The sequence below is a fragment of the Trematomus bernacchii genome, unplaced genomic scaffold, assembly GCF_902827165.1.
Source record: "Trematomus bernacchii unplaced genomic scaffold, fTreBer1.1, whole genome shotgun sequence".
Taxonomy (NCBI): domain Eukaryota; kingdom Metazoa; phylum Chordata; class Actinopteri; order Perciformes; family Nototheniidae; genus Trematomus; species Trematomus bernacchii.
Window position 1 is genome coordinate 18,878,667 of NW_022987593.1, and position 17,942 is coordinate 18,896,608.

At 37.9% G+C, this 17,942-nt stretch overlaps 2 protein-coding genes across 2 annotated transcripts in view; one reads left to right on the forward strand and one right to left on the reverse strand.

Moving 5' to 3' along the window:
• Positions 1-7,006, forward strand: part of LOC117482033 (cobra venom factor-like) — a 47,557-nt gene extending 40,551 nt beyond the window's left edge. Inside the window, exons 35-43 of the mRNA XM_034129994.1 lie at positions 9-60; positions 164-251; positions 716-805; positions 1,275-1,380; positions 1,960-2,049; positions 2,137-2,220; positions 3,516-3,596; positions 4,166-4,313; positions 6,259-7,006. Of these exons, the coding sequence (XP_033985885.1) occupies positions 9-60; positions 164-251; positions 716-805; positions 1,275-1,380; positions 1,960-2,049; positions 2,137-2,220; positions 3,516-3,596; positions 4,166-4,313; positions 6,259-6,403 (884 nt within the window). The 3' untranslated portion in view covers positions 6,404-7,006. The remainder of the gene's footprint in view (positions 1-8; positions 61-163; positions 252-715; positions 806-1,274; positions 1,381-1,959; positions 2,050-2,136; positions 2,221-3,515; positions 3,597-4,165; positions 4,314-6,258) is intronic.
• A 523-nt stretch (positions 7,007-7,529) lies between these two features.
• On the reverse strand, positions 7,530-17,839 carry LOC117482000 (sialoadhesin-like). Its single transcript, XM_034129945.1, has 10 exons — positions 17,678-17,839; positions 16,870-17,220; positions 16,241-16,471; positions 14,251-14,607; positions 12,380-12,604; positions 11,981-12,247; positions 11,540-11,800; positions 11,373-11,398; positions 7,772-7,896; positions 7,530-7,584 (listed from the first exon to the last, which is right to left on the reverse strand). The coding sequence occupies exons 1-10, from the start codon at positions 17,724-17,726 to the stop codon at positions 7,530-7,532; spliced, it is 1,947 nt and encodes a 648-aa protein (XP_033985836.1). The 5' UTR covers positions 17,727-17,839.
• Between the last annotated feature and the right edge of the window lie 103 nt (positions 17,840-17,942).

The window sequence follows — 17,942 nt, forward strand, 5'->3', positions numbered from 1 at the left end:
TGTACCAGAAAAACCTCCAGCAGATGTAGAGAAGTCCTACCAGATCACCATCAAAGTGAGGTGAGTTTTTGTAACGTCTTAACCTTTTCTCACCTTTGCTCAAATTAAACAAGTTCAACAAAATACTTAATTACCCTTTGATTGGTTTGTTTCTCCCCCACAGGGCTTTAGGACCTAGAGATGTCCGGATGGTGGTTCTGGATATCAGTCTGCCCACCGGCTTCACTCCAGAAAACTCCGACCTGGAGATGGTAATCTGCCTTCAGATCATCCAGTTTAAAGTGTTGAGTGTATTTCCAAATATGAAACATTCATAGAAAAATGCAATAGGAAAGTTAAAGCCAAAAGAGATGCTTTATACTTTCAATGCAGTTTTTTGCTTATAACTTGAAGAAAACATGAAGTGATGTTTCTGACATAAATAGTAATCTCCCATTTTCACAAGACACCACATATACGTACAAACATAGTTAGTTTGAATGGTTATTTATTACATTTGTGTTACTGGTCAGTCATTCTTGGGGTTATTTACATGTATTAACTTACAGATAACAGAGGATACATTTGAAGGTGAAATATGTCACTTGATGGTGCAGTACATAAAATGTTTCAGAGCAAAATCTCAATCAATCCCTTTAAGAAGATAATACGTGATAATATGAGAGGCCTGGGTTTCTCACTCTAACTCTGTGTATATGTGTGTGTTTTTGTCCAGTTGTCAAACTCTGTGGACCATTACATCAATGACTTCAAGATCGTTGATAACCTGAGTGACAGAGGCTCTCTGATCCTCCACCTGTTCAAGGTTTGTTTGCAAAGAAAGAGAGTTTTTGCACATTTAAAGCTGTCCTCCCATAAAAACAACGTCAATAATGTCAATATGTATGTGATTCCAAGAAGCAAGTAACTGAATCTTCTGGATAATTTTGCTTAGTTAAACCCAGAGGAAGACGTTTATACAGAACTTTAAATTTGAGGAAATTCAATATTTTACACAGCACAAAAAAACTTCTCTCTTTAAGTCAGTTTTTCCATCTGTAAATGTCAATTTGTGTGTGCCCTTTCTTAGAAGTAGGTTTACTGAGTTATCTGGATAATCAAAACCCAAAGCAAATTATTATTAGAACTGTAGACAGATCTCTTATACCGAAAAGTCAGTAAATCAGCTCTTTGGGGGGTCCATACGATGGAACTCAAGCTTGCTAAACTGTCTGTAATGGTTGTTTATCTTCTCTGTTGCACTAAATGATCTTTCTCCTCTCTCCTTGTGTCAGGTGTCTCACAAAGAGCCAGAGATTCTGATCTTCAGGCTGCAGCAGAGGTTCAAAGTGGGCCTCCTGCAGCCGTCCTCAGTCACCGTCTATGAGTATTACAACCCAGGTAACATCCTGACCAGCACAGATTACATCCAAATACAGCAGATCTCAGAATACATCTTCCTCTCTTTCAGAGTTTTTTTTTTCGAAATGTTGTTTTGTTTATTACATCTGAATCTGTGAAGGTATTGCACATTTGGAATGTAAAGGGCGCCGGACATAATGGCAGCACACTGCTCCTAACACTAGGATGCAGAGGAACAATTTTGTTACATAGTACCTGTACTGTGAAATGACAAAAAGAGCAATTTATAATTTATTTATTTTTATAAACACAATATGTGCCTCTGAAACTTAGTGAACCAGCGTAAACTCAAGTTAAGTACAAATACAATACTTGAATAAATGCAGTTACTTTCATCATCTGGTCAAGATCCAATGCATGTGACATTCGTAATATACAAGAAATAGTTCATTGCCTAACATCTTAAACATTGGTGAAACCCAAGTTTTAGACCAAACAAAAGGCCACATATTGACTATTTATGCAATGCTCAGTTTATTAATTTTAAATTATCTATTAAAAGTGAATATTGCATCTCTCAGTTTGATGCTGACAGGCTGTGTCTCTGCTCTCTGTCAGATCACCGCTGCACTCACACCTACACCCCCAGGGAGGACCGAGAGGAGCTCACTCAGATCTGCAGAGACAACGTCTGCCGCTGCACACAGGGTGAAGTGTGCACGAGTCTGCAACACAGCGTCAGATCCTGTGTGTGTTCATGGTGTGTTTAAGTTTTAATTTGCTCCTAATCTCCAGGTGACTGCTGCATCCCGAAGAGCGAAAGTGAAAGCTTCCTGAACAAAGAAAGAGAGACGTTTGCCTGCACGACTCTACACCACGGTGAGATACTGTACACTGTCACACGTTTGCAGCTTTAACACACACACACACACATACACACACACACACACACACACACTCACTCACTCACTCACTCACTCACTCACTCACTCACTCACTCACTCACTCACTCACTCACTCACTCACTCACTCACTCACTCACTCACTCACTCACTCTCGCTCGCACGCACGCACGCACACACACACAACACTGTGGTTAACATCGGTCACAACAAGTCTCAAGTCTCTACCTTCAAACACCAGTCAAAGCTTTTACAATATTCCAGATTGAGTGGTCAAAACCTTGCCAATATATATTTATATATTTATAAATAGAATGCTGCATTAAACCTCAAAATGAAACAGTTATTACTTCACCTATAATATGTTGTGTGAATTATTAATATTATGTCTTGATTGATAACAGTGCCTTTAATTGTAGAATTATGTTTTACAAAATATAGTGAAAAATAATCAATAGTAATCTTAAATAGTTTTACAAATTTGGCCAATAGCTCTTGAGTAATTGAAGGCTAAATCCAGCACATCTATAGGTCAAAAATAATATAAAATGAAAGGATTGAAACTATCAAGCCACGCATTTATAGTAATTATTTTTTGGCTGGTAGTATTTGTTGCCGAAATTATAAGTAGTTATATAGTTTTGATATGTATATATAAATAGACATTCCCTTTTTACCTTTCTTATTAGGATGCGCTATTTTTTTGTAGACATGAAAGTTTTGACCCCACCAAACATTATTACTAATCCTCTCTAAATCATGAACATAACCAACAATAAATTACACCTGCACTAGAAAAAATGCTGCTCCAAAAACAAGTTAAACAATAATGAAAACAAGCCGTTTTCACTTGGAATAAGTACAAAAAAGTGAAAATGTGCTTGGTAAGATTTCTTGAAATAAGAAGGGATATTTAGATACATCATCTTGTAATTAGCTGGGAGAACTCATTTTGAACTATATTTTACCAGAATCAAGAAATGTTGTGTTACAATATGAGCCGCAAATGCTCAAAAGTTTTCAGTTTTCTGATGTTAGTTGGTGATTTTCTAATAAATGTGTAAAGAAATATGTGTTTCATCTGAGATACAATTTTCTTTTTGACTTAACAAGATGATGCATTGTCCAAAAACAAGACCCGATATCTCACTGCAGTGTTACTTTTGAAGTTATTATGTCTTATATCAGGTGTAAAGACATATTCTGACTTGATATTAGAGAAATATACTTGGCAAGATTTCGAGTTTTTGTTGTGTGTTTCTTGTGCTTCAGTTTTCCAGGTGAAGGTGCTGAGTGTGACTCAGAGTTACTACGACAAATACGAGATGGAGATCACACAAGTTATCAAACTGGGTGAGTCTGTGGTTTATGGTTAACAGGTTTTTATGTCAAATTAAGGTATTGTAAGAACATAATTGCCCCAGTACAAGATATCTACCAAGTAAAATACTTTAATGGAATACTTCACCTACAAAACACATTTGTATATCAATCACTCACCCTTAGTTACTTTGAATTCTTGAAAATAACCAGAGAACAGTCTGAATGTTTTAAAATAAATGGGGGATGTGTCAGCAACAGTAAAACTGTTTAAAAAACAGTTTGCTATCTCTGACATAAATCAAGCTGTATGATCAAATTCTCATTTATATTCTCACTATTTACTTGTGAATTTTCATATACCCCAGTTATTAAATCCAACAAAACGTTTCTTCCAATGTATCGTTTTCCATTTTTCGATTGTTTGTTAACTTTGAAAGGTTATTTTCTGCAGTATTCCAACATTCAGAGGAGAATTCCCATTGGCTTTTTGTCAAAGGAAAAATTGCTAGCTTCCGAGTCGGCCTACACAAATACGTCATCACTCCACCTCTCTATAATGCCTCTGTACATAAACTGAACCTCTTCCTGCTTCCCTCCAGGTGTGGAGTCTGGAGTTGAGGTGGGTCAGAAGAGGGTCTTCATGTCTCACGGAGGCTGCAGAGATGACCTGAACCTGCAGCAGGGCTCCCAGTACCTCGTCATGGGGCCCAAAGTGGACCAGTGGAACATCGACACTGACACCAACAGGTCAGCAACTAAAGGATTAGTGATGTTAAGTTCGCGAACGATCCGATTCCTTTGAACGGCTCTTTTGGTGAATGAAGGGAACCGAGTCGTACTTGGTTCACTGCCTGCCATAAATCCACTCGCCTTTACGGGAACTTGCTTTCCTGAATGCAAATGTCCCGTAGATGAAGGCATAACGCGTGCTGCTTCAGTAGTAGTTTGGCTGGCTGAGAGATGTAGCAAGGTGTACATTTTTCTGTGAGTAAAAGTAGATTTCTAGCAATACAATCAATCATTATCCTGGTGATAATTTTGCAGATAAACCTATTAACTCTGCCCGCTTAAAATAAAACGGCTCTTTTGAGCGGCTCTCGGAAAGGAACGGAGCCATAACATCCGGCTCCCTTCAAAGAGCCCTAATTCCCTTCACTATAAAGGATAAATAGACTCGATGCATAAAATATGTTGAGTTCTTGGTTGATTCTAGGAGTTGAAGTTTACTTATGGTACAACAGAGGGTTGGAGGTTCTCACTGTACATGGTTGAGTTTTAAAAACTATATATTTAAGCCGTCATATTTGGCTAATGTATGTTTTCGTGCTATCATGCAAACTGTATAAGGTACCAAAGAAGTACAAGTGGCATGCTTGCAGAAACCTGTAGGCTCTTCTATAGAACTTAACATTATAGCGGTATGCCAACTTATTAAAAGTCATGCCATCCTGAAAATCTAACTCAATTAATTTACAGGTAAATCTACTGTCAGCCATGTTTGTTTGCCCATATTAGGGGTAGAGAAAAACTTCCCCCCCAAAGACAAACTCTTTAAATAGTCCCTTTGTTTTTATTTCCCATACAATCCAAGTTTTAAGTTATTTATTAAAACAATTACAGAGAGGCAATTCAAATTTTCGATGTGGGTCTTTTTTCAACAATGCTCAATGAAAATGTATAAAAAAGAAAATAATGCAAGTAAAAAAAATTAGATAAGAAGTCCTGAAATTAAGATGTAGGAATACATAAAAACAATGATTTTTGGTAGGCACAGTAATTGCGAATGAATTAACTCTAAGGTAAACCTTTACTATATCCTTAATCCAAATTATAAATATGTACACAGAAGTGACAACAGTTTGGAAAACAGTTTAACGAAAGTATATAATGGTAAAAGGACAGTTTAATGTGCCATTAGTGATACATTAGTGAGGGACAGAGAAACATTTTATATAGTTAATTCCTTTGAACCATGAAACTGCAGTGTAAGACACATAAAAGTTATTTTGAAGAAGGGTGCAGATGCAAAATAAAACCTGTGAACTCGTCTCCTTCCTCCCCGTCCATTAGGTTCATCTACAATATATTTAGGATCAGTATAATTGTATTGATCGGAAAACCTGCCTTTCATTCAGCATATTCAGGCAGCAGCCTATACACCAACACTGAAACACATGAGCACATACTAGTTTATTAAACACAGTTAAGCTCACACATGTTATGAACATATAGGTTCACCTGCTGAATTCAAAACAGAACAAATGAACCAAAGAAAGTGAAAACCCTAAAGCAGAGAAGAGATAACATCTGATCCTTTAACAACAAACACTATATGATCTTTTTATCCTCCTAGTTTTAGAAATGTAACAGTAATCTGATTACATCTCTTTTTATGTAATTGTAAGGAAATACAGTTACCTTTATTTTGTATCCTGTTCAAATCAATCCGTTACTCCCCAAGCCTGCTCAGACATTACAAAACATTACATACATTTCCCTGGTAGAGTTTTAGGTTTTAGGGTCAAATATTTCAGAGGTGTGTTTCAGACTGTCTTCTAACAATGGTTATACGTCCTACTTGAGCTATTTGTAGCAGATATTTTCCCAATTTCTTGCATGTCTTCTAACTTCAAGCTCAAGGAGTACAACAACTAAACTGTGTGAACTCGTCTCCTTCCTCCCCGTCCATCAGGTTCATCTACATGTTGGGGAAGGACACCTGGGTGGAGCGCTGGCCGACGCCTGCAGAGTGCTCCAGCAGACCTGAACTGCAAGCTAAATGCAAGACCCTCCATGATACTGCAGAGGAACTCTCTGTCAACTCCTGCAGGCTGTAGAGCTGTGGGAGAGGCAGCTGCACACCTTCACCTGTGCCACTGTGAAGACAACTGTACACATGAAGATGCAAAGATCATTTTAGGGCTAAATCCTGTAGAAAAGGGATTGAATAACATGTTGTTTGTGTTTCAAAATGTAAAGAATTAACTGTAGGTGCAGTTTTGTTTGTCAACCCACACCCATAACGTTTTTTCTTTACTGTAATGATATCATAAAAGTAAAGACTAAATACGATAGCTGCCACAAATTAATAAAACATCACAGCTTCATTATTATAGCTTTTATTCAATGGTTTATTTTACAAAACAAATGAGTATGCCTAACATAACAAGAGCTCAAATAAAACGTACTGTTGACAAAGGTTTAAGTACAACATGATATAGCAAAACACATCGGTCTGCATACTCTTTATTTCAAATTGAAAGGTTATCTCATGTTTTACAAGTTAACAAATTAGTTACATTGTTGTATTTTTGGTCAAATGGAAAGTAAAAACTATTTTGGTGTCTCTTATTCCCTCTGAATAATGACATGTAGAGTCGTATCTATCTACTCCGTGCTTAAACACCAATCCAGAGAACAAATAAAAGATTTAAAAAGTGTGTCCTTGCTTCTGTACATTTTATTAAATAGGCCATTTAATATACATACATTATGTTTCAATAAAAGGCATTCAATAAGCTACATAGTCATTGGAGCCAACACAACAACAAGCTAAATGTTCAGTTAGTCTCAATGCTGTTGTCTCAGAAAGAAACACATTTCATTTATTACTAATTTCTTAAAAAGCTTTTAAGCACCTTAAGCACCAGCTCTTTCACTCTCTGTCTAAAACCAGAGCCCAGTCTGCTCCAATATGATTGGTCAACTGCTTAAAGATGTCCTATCACATACAATGTGTTGGAGCGCTAGCCAATAGGAGCCAAGTGTTCCAAAGGGATGTCATTATGTTAAGGAAGTAAACAAAGGAGTCCAATGGAGAAACTCCCTCTGGAGGGAACACATGGATGTTAGCCTTTGCAGACCATTTACATGCACACAAACCTACACACTACAGTGAAGGGAAAACCCAATAGGGTCCCTTTAATACAAATGATGGGCTGTAGATTCCTACTGTGTCCTGGTTTAGTTGATTGTGCTGTACAATGCAGTTGAGTACTCCGTGGCAGACATCTGACTTCTGTTTTTCAAAGAGAAACATTTATTTAGGAGTTTTGCAGATTAGATATCGTACAAATGGACAAACAGTGGTTGGAAAACACGTAAAATCACATCAGGCAGATGCAAAAGTGAACAGGTGTTGATTGTATTCCAAGTCATTTCATCGTTAAACTCAGGGTAATGTTCCTGTGAGAGTATCTACTCACCTCGGGGCAGCGCTGTTAAATTTGACCTCAGCGTACACAACACTATCCTCGATGTTGGAGGAGAGAGGATCTGCCTGGTTTTTGGAGAACTGGACACTGGCATAGAGAAGCTCCTCCGGAGGACTCTGAAGGGCAGATATTGCATAGACAAGATTACCTTAAAAGGGTTTGGGTCTGTGTTGTAGGGAATATGTGAAGGTTAAGAATACCCAAGGTTCCCTAAAACAATCTTGAACTTTACTTGAAGCTCTGTCTTGGAGCAGCAGTAGCTCAGTGTGTTGGCTTGGGAACGGAACAATTGCTGATTCAAGTCCTGATTGGACCAAAAAAACTAAATGTAGACTCGTGCCAGTTTACCTTCTGGGACTCTTTTTCTACTTTTAATGCATCTTTTAAGACATAAAGAGCTTTTGTGTAGCCCAGCGAAAAGATAAGATAAGATAAGATAAGACTTTATTCATCCCGAAGGAAATTGTTGTGCCAGAGCCACAAAAATACAACAAACACAGCAGCATAACAGCAAAACTGTACACTAAAAGTGCAGTAAAAAGAGCAATCAAACATCTACAAGAAACATAATTAATGCAAATATTACCAGTAATCAGTAGTGCAAAAAAAATATATATATATATCTGAACTGAACTGTTGACATTTTTTTTGCTTTTGTTGATTATTATTCCTTCTCACCTGTTTGCTGTTGTCCGGTGGCTCTCCGGGCTCAGATGATGGCTTGGCAGCTTTCTTCTTCCTGGTTAAAATAATTAAACATTGATCTTTTAGAAATGTGCTAAACTGATTAATGAAGACAATATTTGTCATGGTACTTGGTCATTATCCTTTCCTAATAACACCATGCAGTCAAATATCCAAGATAATTGCTGACTTCTGGAAAGCACTAAATTATCCTGTTCCACTCTGAGCCTGTTTTTCAGGTCTCAGGCTCGAAAATGACATTCCCAGAACAAATGACCATATCTTCCCTTCTAAAAGGGTTAAATTAATAATCTTTTCTCAAAGTAATGATAAACCTGTGAGTTGGATGTAGAAGTGTCAGAATCAATATAAATGTTTTTTATTTTAAAGAAAATTCAGATTTTACATAGTAAAAAACTGTAAATTATAGTGTCCGTCCAAAAATTATTTTTTACAGATAGTGAAAACTACCCTTGGATGATGGGTTAGTAGACTAAAAGCTTTAGGAATCCAAAGTACAACATATAATAAGTACCCTGTATCAAGATTGATGCAAAACAAGTGAAATTTGACCTTTTTAGAGAGATTTAGCCAAAAACTGGGCCATCTGTGGTCATTTGGGTGGATTTGACCTATCTCTGGCCCCCCTTGCTCGATCTGGTTGGTTGACATACCCTTGTGACCGTTAGAGCCAATAGAATCGAAGGAGGAGGCTCCCACCCAGACAGGTTGTAAAGAAAAAATGTTGCCGCTTCGCGTGTGGAAAGCGAAACTAAACTGGAGGAATGTCTCCTTCTGGAGTTTGGAAACTAAAACGCAGTTGTATTGCTTATGGATTATCAGAAATAATTTCAAAGAAGGCACAGACACATAGGATGAACCTATGGATTAACTGCAGCATCGTTTTTTTATCGTTTTAATGCCATTGAAGACCACTTTTGACCAAGGTGAGCCATATTTACATGTTTAGCTTCTTTGCTCCACATGTGATGATGTACGCTTTCGTTGATAGCGTCGCGAATGTTTATCACTGAGTGTTGAGGTGGGCACCGTTAGATTCAGTGTCTCCAGGACACCAAAAAATAGTGTTTGGTTGTGCATCTAGGATAAGTAATAAGGGAGTTATGAGTGAGTTTAAGTGCCTTAGTAGGTCCCGTTTTTTCGATCGAGGCTAATTCAGAGGCTGAGTGCTAGCATTGTGGGTTTTTTTTTGAAAAAAAAAATTAAAAAGATCAGTTAGCTGAGTTTCTTCCCGTTACATGGATATAACACATTCATAGTTTTATTCAATATTAAGATTCCTTAGACGTTGTTTCCTGCAAATGACGCGTTTATCCGCCCGGTACCGGGGGGAAGGCGTGAAACAGGATATACAAACTATTTCATGGTGTTCCTGACTGTGGGACCTGTTTTCATAAAAGAAACTCAGACTCATTGTTACATTTCAAGACCAAACACCTTTCTGCTTTCACATTCCAACACATATAACCCTCCATCTTGCGGTAACCATTACATTACATTTCACTTGTTAGATGCTTTTATCCAAAGCGACTTACATACTCTCAATACTGTGGACAATCCCCATGACATGTTGACTGCAGTGGGAGTTGACCCTAACTAATCTTTAATAGGATATGAGGATCACATTTCTGAAAATTCAGTCTGACAGTGAGTTTGAAGAAGAGGAAGAGATTGAGATGAGAGAGAGCTGTACAGTGTTGTCCTAATTTACATATTTGATTGCCCAATATTATCAAAAATATCCAACATACCGTGTTTAGTGCTTTCACTAAACATTACCTTAGTGAAAGTGGACTGCTTACCTAATCAATACAAATATAGAGAGAAGGATGACTGACAGGACAACAGCAGTGGTGATTCCAGCAGCTCTAGATTTCAATGCTCCTATGACAAGACGAAAAACACTGACAGTTAATTAAGCTTTTATGAATATGAATATGAATAACCTAGATCTTGCAATTCAATAAATTGTGTTTTCGGACAATCAACAAATATTGGTTCATTGTCTTTATCCAAATGTCCTTTTTCAAGCTCAACACAAGTCAAAAATATTGAACATGATCAGAAACAGACCTCAGAAAAACCTTTTTTGTTTGTGTATTTTCTTTTTCAAATGTCTGATTCAAAAGAGACCTGAGGTGCGTGTGAATTATTTTGAAATGAAACAAAGTAAAATAAGAATTAATTTGTCACAGTTGCAGTCGGACACATTATAAAAAACAAGTGAAGAGGTTAGTTTGCTTTCCAAGTTTACTCCAACAAGACCCAGACAACGTTAATTGTCATAATCCTGTTCTTATCATTTTGTTTCATTTTTTATTTTGAAATATATTTTCTCCTTCCGTATTATCTTGTTTATGACCTGTCTTTGTGTTTTCCCGCCTGTGTAATTGTCCGCCCCGCCCTGATTCTTTCCAGGTATGTGATCTTCTTGCTGCTCTTGTGTTTTTTTCCTGCCATCTCCAGCTTTGTCTTGTCAGTGTGATTAGTCCTGTATATAGGCATTGCATTTTCCTTGAACCTTGAAAGACCTTTGCTTATCTTAGAGTAGACTTGGTCTGAGCATTGGCACGTGAAATGTCCATCCATCAGAGGGTGTTTTACGGTCTTTACCGCATATTAGTTTGGTGTGTGTAAGTGAATGAAACCTACCAGTCACAACAATCTGATGTAAGGTGGAGTTTTGACGTCCTAACTTGTTCTGGGCTCCACAGGAATAACTCCCACTGTGTTCAGCTCTGAAGTCAGTGATGTTGAAGATCTGTCCTGAAGCTTTTGGAGAGTCTTCATTCTCCTTGTACCAGGTGTAGTTAGCAGCTGGGTTAGCATCACTGCTACAGGTCAGAGTCACTGAACTGCCCTGCTCTATCTCAGCAGAGGGACTCACTGACACAGAGGGGAGCTTTGGACCATCTGGAAGAGATTAGGAGAGAAATGTATTCATAATAAACACATGAAACAGACTCTACCTCCACAATGGCACAAAGCAACCAACGAATCCCGACTTATAAATACAGTGTTAGCATAAGAGAATTGCGGTTGTTAATTACTCACACTGGACATCTACAAACAGAGACGTAGAGTTGATCTCTCCATATTGATTCTCAGCCCTGCAGTAGTAGTTCCCTCTGTCCTCAGAGCTGATGGAGGTGAAATTATAACTTCCTACTGCTCCCTGAAACAGTGTTTGGTTTGCCTTGTACCAGGTGTAGTTAGCTGCTGGGTTAGCATCACTGCTACAGGTCAGAGTCACTGAACTGCCCTCCTCTATCTCAGCAGAGGGACTCACTGACGCAGAGGGGAGCTTTGGAGGATCTGGAGAGATTTGTTTACACGATTAATGACAAAATTGCACCCAGCTCATCAGGAAAACATCTCTCCATCAAGGGTCTCAAAATTAGCAGAATTTGAAATTGAAGTAAGTGAGAATCCTGAAAGACTCTTTTCAAGTGATTAAAACATGACAATTACAATTGATAAACTGTATTTCCTCACATTTCACATCAACAGAGTTCATTTCAGATGTCCGTTTCCCCAGCTCGTTCTCAGCTGCACAGAAATACTGTCCAGAGTCAGAAACCAGGATGGAGCTGAAGAAAAGCTTTGGTTCTGTAGTGAGAGGAGGACGTTTCTGATTTCCATTCTCCTTGTACCAGGTGTAGTTAGCTGCTGGGTTAGCATCACTGCTACAGGTCAGAGTCACTGAACTGCCCTCCATGATTTCATCAGGACTTACTGACACAACAGGAAACTTCAGAGCATCTGGAGTAGAAAACAACAATTTTGTGAGGCAAATGTTAGGTGCAATGTATCTGGAGGTTGATTCCTTAATGCGTCTCTGTTATGTCGTTCAATATAAATATTTATCTTAATTACACAGTGGAGCAAACTCACATAGCAAAGGAAAGCTGTAATTCTCGTGTCCTTTCAAAGCACAAGAGATGATGTCTCCAGGATAAAACCGGTCTTTATATAAAGATCTTTCCTCTTTGATGATTTTCTCGTTGTTCTTGAACCAGATGTAGGAAACACCAGCTGGACTGCAGCCGCTGTGACACTTCAGCTCTGCATAGGTGTAAGACTGGTGGACTGTTGATCTGATCACCTGCACCTGCAGAGCTGGATATGTTTAACATTACAAATCAAATGTGATAACCTTTAAGGTTGTAAGTGACATACTTTCAGACACAAAAAAATAACAGATATAAATCTAAACTTATGATATATACCACAAACAGAACTGGTAATGAACGTTAGCTACGAGAATCATTCAAACTTTTGTTATGGTTTAATATAAACTTTATTTCTAAGCATTTCTTTATACTACTTTGCCAAGTGTTCACAATAGTGATGTGTCGGTCGCGAACGAGCCGGCTCAAAGAGCCGGCTCTTTTAAGTGAACGACGGGAGCCGGCTCGCGCCCGCGAACGAGCCGTTTTTTGTTTTTGTTTGTTTTTGTTAAGTAATACAAGACAGAATGATATGATGATCTCCGCGCTACAGCTGCTCCGTGCATGCATGCAGTGACATGTAATATCCAAGGATTAGAGACTGTTGGATGCTGCTGTTTTGAGCATTGCAATACATTTATTTTTATTATGTTTTTTTTATGATTAGAGACGGTTGGATGCTGCTGTACTGAGCATTGCAATATATTTATGTTATTAATTTATGATTATCCTTGGGCTCAGCAAAGATTTGATGTCAGCTGTTGCTGTCTTTTTTTCTATAGTTAATACTGAAATAGAGCCCTGCTGTTTTGTCAGGGCCTTTTCTTTAAATATAATTTTAAAATGTCGATACAGTATCCCCTTTTTTTAAATGTCTTTGCTTAAGTTTTTATAGGTGTTGCTATCTGCTTTGTGTAGCGTGGTTCTACAAGCAAGTCAGTGCATTCATTGGGTGGTATCAGAGAGATACAAGGGTCTGTAAATGCAATGAAAACAATTGGCCACAGCAAATAATTGATATTAAACATGTAATTTTTACTTTTGAATACTTCAGTACAAAGGATGTATTGAATAATTTAAGTGATATGTGTACACATATAAATCATTTGTCAAAACAGGGCTACATTTGATTGAATTATAAAAGGTATAATATGTGGTAAACTGAAGAGCCGTTTGGGAGCCGAAAGAGCCGGCTCTTCTTGGTGAGCCGAGCCAAATGATCCGGCTCACCAAGAAGAGCCGGAATTCCCATCACTAGTTCACAACTTTTGTGTTGCAAAATAATACTAATAATAATTATATAATAAATAAATGAACAAGCTTTTTACTATTTTACTGTAGATAGCATACTTTAAGTCGTAGATTTTGATGCTAATACATTGAAAAGCCGTTTGCTAACCAAATAGCTATGCTAATGGGATTTTTACTTTTACTTAAGTACTAAATGAATGTTACTTGTAACAGAATTTTTTTACAATGTGGCATTACACATTTTTCTTTAATACTGTACATAACTTGATTCTTCTTCCTCTGATTAATTTAGATAATTTTCCTAATAATGTACAGAGTGAGCTATTAGGAAATGTAAAAACAAAACACTTAGCCAAAGCATTGTCATGAAAGCCTGGTAACCAAAAAGCTATTTCTATGTTCAATTGCATATCTACAATATTTTTTTAAACACATTAAAAATCATGATTAAAGCCAATATTTATAAAACCCTTCAACCACCTTATTAATATAGTGTTTTTTTTTCGTGTGTTATTTTTAATGAAACGGCTGCTGCTGTGAACATCAGTGTGTGTTGATCAGTACCTGTGACAGTTAGAGTTGTTCCAGGGAAATCACTCCTCCATTCAAAGCTTGGTGTTTTGAATGTGAAGAGATACTGAGCTGAATCTGAGTCTCTCAGGTCAGAGATCCTCAGAGTGGAGCGTCCTCTCTCTGTTTCAAGGATCTGAACATGACCTGCATACTGGGGGTCTTCACTAAGGTCCTCAGGTTGAGAGGGATTCTGTCCCTGATGACGACGCTCAGGACTGAACCAGAATTTAGATTTAACATCGTCTTCAAAGCTGCTGTACGTGCAGGAAATGTCCACTGATGATCCTTTGGGGGCACAGATGCTTCTCTCAGTGTAAATTACTCTGTTGCAGGTTTGACCTCTGACACCTGAAAAACAAAACAATTTCAAATGTTCTTCGTGAATTTGTTTTGGCAAAAAAGCGTTCGTTTAGGGCACAGGTGAACAATGGCAAACATAACTGTGTGCACTATTTTTAAAATGGACATGCTGTAATCCCTGTAAAGCCACCTGAGGCAATTTTGAGATTGTTGATATTGGGTTATATACTGTAAATAATAGTTTTGCTGATTGTTTCACAATAAAGTCATATATCAATTTGTCATAAAAAGATCATAGTATAGTTTGTCACACAGATGTCAAAGTAATCAAATCATGTTATAATATTCCATATAATCTCATAAAAAGTCACAGTACAGTTTGTCATAAAAAACTATTTAATAGTAAGTCACTAAAAAAGTCATAGAAGTAAGAGTATAGTATGCACAAAAGATGGCACGGTCTTTGCAACATCTCTGCAATGTTGTTATCAGCAGTATGCTTTTCTTCTGAGTCTCAGCTATTTTGGATGAACAGCTACTACTGAATTAAAAGCTTTGAAGGTAAAGTGCAATAACCTACAAGCTCCACCAGAGGGCCAGAAGGAAACACTCACACACTGGAGGAGAGGGGAAATCCTCATGTCCTTGCACAGCGCAGCAGTAGCTGGATGCAAAACCAAAGTGGCCTGAATATGAAGAGAATGTTTTTTTTGCAATTTTCAGCCCATTCTCATACCAGATGTAGGAAGAACCTTGTGGCAGGCGACAACTGGTGTAACACTGGAGCTTAGACCAGGAAGATGATTTCCACCCCTGCACCTGCACCTTCAGATCTGGATCTTTGAGGATAAAAAAAGTGTTTGTTATTTATCAAATACCCAAATCAAGGGTGAATATTAAAAAACAGATGAATATCAAATGATTGTTGTAATTATTAAGTTAATTACGGCGTAGTACTAACTTACTTTCAACATTTTAAAGGGGTAAGAAAATACATAGAATCATGCACTCATTATCAGTCGTACTATCTTCTATGTTATAAACATGCCACCTTAACTACTGTACCGTGTTGATTTAACATCAGTATGTGTTGATCAGTACCTGTGACAGTCAGAGTTGTTCCAGGTAAATCACTCCTCCATTCAAAGTTTTGTGTTTTGAATTTGAAGAGATACTGAGCTGAATCTGAGTCTCTCAGGTCAGAGATCCTCAGAGCAGCGCCTCTTCTCCATGGTGAAAGAACCACAACACGACCTGCATACTGGGAGTCTTCACTAAGGTCCTCAGGTTCTGAGGGATTCTGCCACTGATGATAACGCTCATGACTGAACCAGAATCCATCAGTGATAGATTCATAACTGCTGTACATGCAATAAATGTCCACTGATGATCCTTTGAAGGCACAGATGCTCCTGTCAGTGTGAATCACTTTGTTGCAGTTTTGACCGTCAACACCTGAAAGATAAACCATTTGTTAAACTGAGCTGATACAACTCACTCTCTCACAGCTGTAATACAGAGCAGGTTGTTGAGTTGCTTAAAGCAGAAGTGATCCTGGAGAGCGAGGGGCCAAAAATAAAAACTTAATATAAAAAGGGGAAGTGGGTTTATTGATATTCAAAGTAATTGTAATCATTGTGCCATGGCGTTCTGTTAGTGAAAGACAGTGGAGTAAACTCACACTGTGAAGGAGACGGGAAATCCTCATGTCCTTTAAGAGCGCAGGAATAGCTGTCAGCTGAATAAGAATTGACTGAAAAAGAAAATGTTTCTGCCCGAATTTTCTGTCCGTTCTTGAACCAGATGTAGGAAGGGCCATGAGGTAAAAGACATCTGCTGTGACACTGAAGCTTTGCTTTGGAAACACTCTGGTGGACTATTGATCCGATGACCTTGACTAGTAGATCTGGATCTGAGAAGGAAACAACAAATTAAATAATAAGGATCTATATTCATATAAATACCCCAAAGCATTCACAGCATCTATAATGGGTGTTTGTTTCTGCCTATGGTTAATTATATAGTAGCTATTGAATACAATAGAGACATTATCAACCACACACACACACACACACACACACACACACACACACACACACACACACACACACACACACACACACACACACACACACACATACACATACACATACACACACACACACACACACACACACACACACACACACACACATACACAGTGTGCAGGATTAGGTTGGAACACTTCCATTGCAGGAAATATCACACTAAGTTCTTTATCAAACATTCACAGCACAGTACACATTTAACATTTATATTAAAAAAAGTTACCTGTGACAGACAAAGTGACTCCTGGTGAAGCAGTATATGTATCGTAGTTTGTTATGAACATGAACCTGTACTCAGCTGAGTCGCTCTCTCTCAGGTTTCTGATTCTCAGAGTGCATCTGTTGTTTTCAAGGCAATACTCTACACGACCTGCATACTCTGAGTCTGTTAACAGATCTTCAGGTTCACCATTTTTCTTCTGAGTAAACCAGAAGGTTTTCTGTACTGTGTTTTCATGGCCATTTATTCTAGATGGGTATCTGTAGCTGCAGCTTATGTCCACTGTTGATCCTTTCACTGCACAGATCTCAGTAGAAGTGTAAGCCACTCCCCAGCCACGCTGACCCTGAACCACTGTAACACAGAGCACATCAGAAACTAATTCAGAAAAATGCTTAGTTAATATCAGTGAATTAGACAAAGTGGATCAAATGACTGATGTGATTTTGGGCAATGGAAACATAGACAAGCTTAAAATGACCGAACTATCAGCAGTGATTATCAAAAAGACATCCTGATAATGCGTCTATCTAACTATGCCTAAACTAGAATATAAAATACAAGTTTATATTATATTTGATCAGTTTTGGGTACATGGGAATTGTCAACAAATTGTTTAAAACGTGCATTTTGTGTCAACAAACCATTTATAGAAAGACATAAAGAGCATAAAAACATACAGAGACACACTGTCAAATGACCTACAATGATATACAAGTTCAACAGTCGATTGAAAATAATATATCTCTCTTCGAGGTGCTTTGAATAAGTGTGGTACAGGTTGTACAATGTTAATGTGGATATACATTACCTGGCATACAGAGAAGGAAGACAAAAAATCCACTCGCTGTTAAAATCATAGCGGCTCCTCTCGTCTCCGTGCGGCTATAAAATAAAGAAGATTGATGTCCACAAGAAAACAGTTCTACATCAACTTAAAGGAAGCTCTCTTGAACCTAAACGTCCTTCTGTGGGCTTGAGAGTGAAAAGGAGACTGAAAGCAGGTTCAAAAAAGCACTTCCTTCCTCTTTACATTATTTAAAAACACAGCTTGTTTTGCAAAAAAGGTGTTGTGG

Bases quoted from the DNA above. Each gene is read 5' to 3' on its own strand.
- LOC117482000 (XM_034129945.1), bottom strand. From the start codon at position 17,726: ATGATTTTAACAGCGAGTGGATTTTTTGTCTTCCTTCTCTGTATGCCA. The intron at 11,801-11,980 runs GTGAGGAAATAC...AAATCTCTCCAG, and splicing joins GAACTCTGTTGATGTGAAAT to ATCCTCCAAAGCTCCCCTCT. The intron at 7,585-7,771 runs GTGAGTAGATAC...TTTGAAAAACAG, and splicing joins TTTAACAGCGCTGCCCCGAG to AAGTCAGATGTCTGCCACGG.